Source organism: Myotis brandtii, unplaced genomic scaffold, assembly GCF_000412655.1.
Source record: "Myotis brandtii unplaced genomic scaffold, ASM41265v1 scaffold277, whole genome shotgun sequence".
Taxonomy (NCBI): domain Eukaryota; kingdom Metazoa; phylum Chordata; class Mammalia; order Chiroptera; family Vespertilionidae; genus Myotis; species Myotis brandtii.
In genome coordinates, this window is record NW_005360548.1 from 882,771 (window position 1) to 887,445 (window position 4,675).

At 58.5% G+C, this 4,675-nt stretch overlaps 1 protein-coding gene across 1 annotated transcript in view; it reads right to left on the reverse strand.

The window, feature by feature from the left end:
• Positions 1–4,675, reverse strand: part of LTBP4 (latent transforming growth factor beta binding protein 4) — a 44,583-nt gene that overhangs the window by 33,495 nt on the left and 6,413 nt on the right. Inside the window, 2 exon segments of the mRNA XM_014541694.1 lie at positions 6–92; positions 258–449. Coding sequence (XP_014397180.1) covers positions 6–92; positions 258–449 — 279 coding nt within the window.

Consider the following 4,675-nt stretch of genomic DNA (forward strand, 5'->3'; position numbering starts at 1 on the left):
CTCCCAAGGGCCGGACACGCGCTCCACCTGGTGCACCACCACGGACGCCTCCTGCGGGTGCTCCACGTGGACGCTCACCATAGATGCCACACCTGGAGGAAGGCATCGCGGGCAAAGGGGTGCATACTGGGTTCTTAAGGAGTGGGGCGAGGAATGGGTGGAAGGGCGCACTGGGGAAGGCAGGAAAGGTGGGGTCAGAGGCATGGCTAGGGGGTGGACAGAGGGGTAGGAGAGGACCCCGGCCGCACTCTCCTAACCGTGTTCATCGTCGCGGTGGTTGGCTAGTGGCATGGTGTACACTGAGCGAGTGAGGCCTGGCATGGCCGGCGCCGGGGGTTGAGCGCCCGAGGAATGCAACTGGCAGAACTTGCCAGCGAAGTCCGGGGGGCAGAGACAGCGGTCAGGCTTCATGCACACACCGCCGTTATGACAGATCAAGGGACACAGGACTGGGGGGAGAGCGAGGACACTCAGAGTCAGCAACCCTTCTGGCAGGCATCCCTAGGGCCAGCTTCCCCGAACTAGCTCAGTCCCTAACACTATAACTACACCCTCAAAGCTACCACTCAGTGCTAAGTCGCTACGCCTTGAGCTGTCATGTGCCACTTCCACCAGTCCTTGGCTGCTAGCAGTGGCTCGGTCCAGTTGTCCAGACCTCTGTGGTATAGAGTCGCCCACTGGGTTGGCTCGCCACGCCCGCGGCTCTTCATTCACTGTCCTGTTATCTCACCTCCCTCTCCAGCCCCACTTTCTGAGCCCCTCCCACCCCGCCTCCCAGCTATCTGGGCGGGTGTCTTAGCTCCGCCCACCGCACTGTCTCCGCCCATCTCCCCTTGGCTCAGACTCTAGCACTGCCTTCCCGACTCAGAGTCAGCAACCCTTCTGGCAGGCATCCCTAGGGCCAGCTTCCCCGAACTAGCTCAGTCCCTAACACTATAACTACACCCTCAAAGCTACCACTCAGTGCTAAGTCGCTACGCCTTGAGCTGTCATGTGCCACTTCCACCAGTCCTTGGCTGCTAGCAGTGGCTCGGTCCAGTTGTCCAGACCTCTGTGGTATAGAGTCGCCCACTGGGTTGGCTCGCCACGCCCGCGGCTCTTCATTCACTGTCCTGTTATCTCACCTCCCTCTCCAGCCCCACTTTCTGAGCCCCTCCCACCCCGCCTCCCAGCTATCTGGGCGGGTGTCTTAGCTCCGCCCACCGCACTGTCTCCGCCCATCTCCCCTTGGCTCAGACTCTAGCACTGCCTTCCCGGGTGTACCAGCCCCGCCCACATAGCGCTATCCCGGGGCGAAGTAAGCATTTATTTATTTAAATTAAGTTTATTGGGGTAACTGGTTAATAAGACCATATAGGTTTCAAGTACACATTCTATGATACATGATCTGTGTCCACCACCCAAAGTCAAATCATCTTCCGTCACCAAATACTTGGCCCTCTTTCCATAAGCATTTAGCCTTGCCCACCTCATCTTCAGACTGAATTTTGCTGTTCCAGCCCCTAAGACCCAGCTAGTGCCTTGCATTGACTAAAACCACATTTTAGTCATTCCCTGGCATCACTCCCCCCTTGCAGCCCCGCCCACATCACCTTCTTCCCGCGGGATTGTAAACTCCGCCTATCTAGCTGTCCAACTTGCTGCCTTTAGCTCCGCCCACCTCCTTTCCTTCCTTACGCTGATTTGCCCGGGCTTACTTGTTCAAGCCCCTCCCACCCCGCCTCCCAGCTATCTGGGCGGGTGTCTTAGCTCCGCCCACCGCACTGTCTCCGCCCACCTCCCCTTGGCTCAGACTCTAGCACTGCCTTCCCGCCTCCAGTACCCCGGGGCGGATCCACCAACGGGAACGCGCCTCCTCTCTCTGCGCGCACTCGCTGGGCCCCTGGCCACCTCTGGGCGGGTCACTGCCAGCTGTGCGGCGGGGTAAACAAAGAGAGGGGCGCGGCGGGGGTAGGGCGGTGGCTCCGCATTCCCGATCCTTGGGGAGCCCCGGGGGCCGTAGAGCCAAAGAAGGCCGGACGTGTGCTTCGAGGACACCCCCTCCCTTTCTCCCCAGGGGCGACCGAGAACAGCTGGAGACAGCTGTGTGGATGGGAGGAAGGGAGCAGGCGGCCAGAGCCGTCCTGGAAGGCGTGTGTGGTATTCTGAGCCACACACTGGAGAGAGGAAAGCAGAAAGAGAGCCTCCTCAGTTTTGAAGGGTAAAGAGACTGGACTCCTGGGAGACCAGCTAAAGGGCAATACTCGGGGGTTCAAAGACTCAAGTTTTCTAGAATGGAAAGGGAACGAGCCTACCAGCTGTGCGCGGGGTAAACAAAGAGAGGGGCGCGGCGGGGGTAGGGCGGTGGCTCCGCATTCCCGATCCTTGGGGAGCCCCGGGGGCCGTAGAGCCAAAGAAGGCCGGACGTGTGCTTCGAGGACACCCCCTCCCTTTCTCCCCAGGGGCGACCGAGAACAGCTGGAGACAGCTGTGTGGATGGGAGGAAGGGAGCAGGCGGCCAGAGCCGTCCTGGAAGGCGTGTGTGGTATTCTGAGCCACACACTGGAGAGAGGAAAGCAGAAAGAGAGCCTCCTCAGTTTTGAAGGGTAAAGAGACTGGACTCCTGGGAGACCAGCTAAAGGGCAATACTCGGGGGTTCAAAGACTCAAGTTTTCTAGAATGGAAAGGGAACGAGCCTAGCTCAGAGGATCTGAGGCGCCCATTCAACAGGAATCCATGAAGTCCTTTTGGAGAGAATTACCTAGAAAAGAGGACTCTAGTGCCTTCAAGGGAGCACTGGAGAAGGGTACTCAGGGGATGGCCAATTTGAGGGTGCTGAGAAAAACGTTAGAAGAAGTGGGATTTCTGGGAGTCCCCAGCACATGAGAGCCTCAGTAGTCTGGGAAGACTCTAAGATGCTGTGCGATCCCCCTTCCCCTCCCAGCCAAGGGATTGGGTGCCCAAGTCTTTTGTTTAATGGCTGGTGTCTGGAGTCCTAATCAGCTGATCAAGGCTAACTCTGGGGTTCTCTGAAGACAGATGGGTTCCTGGAGAGGGGGTCAGCTGAAAGAGAAGGACTTGGAAAGATAGCAATTAGGACTCTGATGGGATTCCATTGGAAATATAAGAAAATGGCAGTCTTTTGTGGGAAAAGAATTCAGCTAGGAAGTGGAGTTATCAGTGTATAGGGTTTGTAATCTGGGGCTCCTCTGGAGAGTGGGGAACAGTAGCGGAGGGGAAATACTACGGAATTTACTGGTGACAGGTACAATTTGGGGATTACATCAGAAGAATGGGAGGGAGGAAACTTCACTGGAGGGGCTTTTCTCTAGTTTATTGATGGGGGTGGGGATGGGACTTAGGATCGGAGGGCAGACACTCTAGCCCCACTAGTTAGGGGAGCTAGCCCAGGATTCCAGGTTGCTCTAATAGGGATCCTTAGTAATAGGCCTAGGATAGGAAAGGTCTCTGCTGGGGGTTGTGATAATCAAGCTACGTCTGGGGGGCGGGGGGAGGGCACTTCCCAGCCTCAGAGCATTTCTCCACCTTCTCTTGGCCTGAAAGCAGGCCCCCCACCCAGCTCCCTGAGGGCTCCCATGTCAGGACAGGCTGCTAGATGGGCATGGCCAACTCCACCCCCTACGCCCCTGGAGAAGTGAGGAGCTGAGGACATAGGGGTCCTGCCGAGGTCAGCCCCCTTTCATATGCCCCTCCTTGTGCCTCCAGGGGCTTGGCACCCGCTTGGACATGGCGCCTGGCACGGGTGCTTTGGGGCTGGGCAGGGAGGGAGTGAAGGAAGGAGGGAGGAAGGGGAGGAGAGAAGGAGTGGCAGCAGGCGGGGCTCAGGCGGGAGATGAGCTCACGCCGCCAGGGCTGGATTGGCTGGGGGCCAGGCTGGGCGAGTTTTCGGCGCCAGGGGCCCCCACTCCCCACTCCAGAGGGCCTCTTGGGTTGGGAGCAGGTAGGCCCCGACCAGAGAATCAGCCCATCCCCACACCCTGTGGCAAACAGGTGGCCCATTCTCCCACCTCACCTGAACCCTTGGGGACTCCCTGGTGCAATCCTCCTTCTGTGGCCTCTGTCCCCAGGGGCACCCCATCCCCTAGGCCTCCTATCTGGATTTCTCTCCCATGTGTGCCCCTTGCAACTCAGGGTCCTGCAGAAACCCTCCTTCTATGGACCGGTTCCCTCTCAGCTCTCCAAAGCAACTTTCCTCACCCCAGTCTCCCTCCACACAGGCACTCCCATCCTGGGATTTTCCTAATCCCTCTCTCACTCATAGACACAGAAACTAGGACACCCCCCCAAGCCCTGAAACTCTCCCTTGGTCTTTAGGGACCCACCATAGTCTCAACTCAAGCCCCCTTTCCCCAAGTTCCCAGGGCCCTCAAGTCTGGTATCACCAAGATTGACTCAAAGGCTGGAAAGTCGGACCCAATTCCCTCACGTGGGACGCCACAGGTCCCTGAGAACCCCTATTGCTTGAAAAATCAGGACCCAACCCCAAAAGCCAGGAATTTGAGGCTTCCCTTCTTAAGTAACCAGGGATCCCCCCAGCACAGGGAATCTGGGCTCCCTCTCCCTGGGGGACTGTTTCCACCATCCCCAGGGGTTTCTCCTCCCCCTGGGAACCCCTCCCTCGGGACCACCACCCCGCACTCACAGGCGCGGAAGCCGGGTCCCCCCGGGGCCGCCC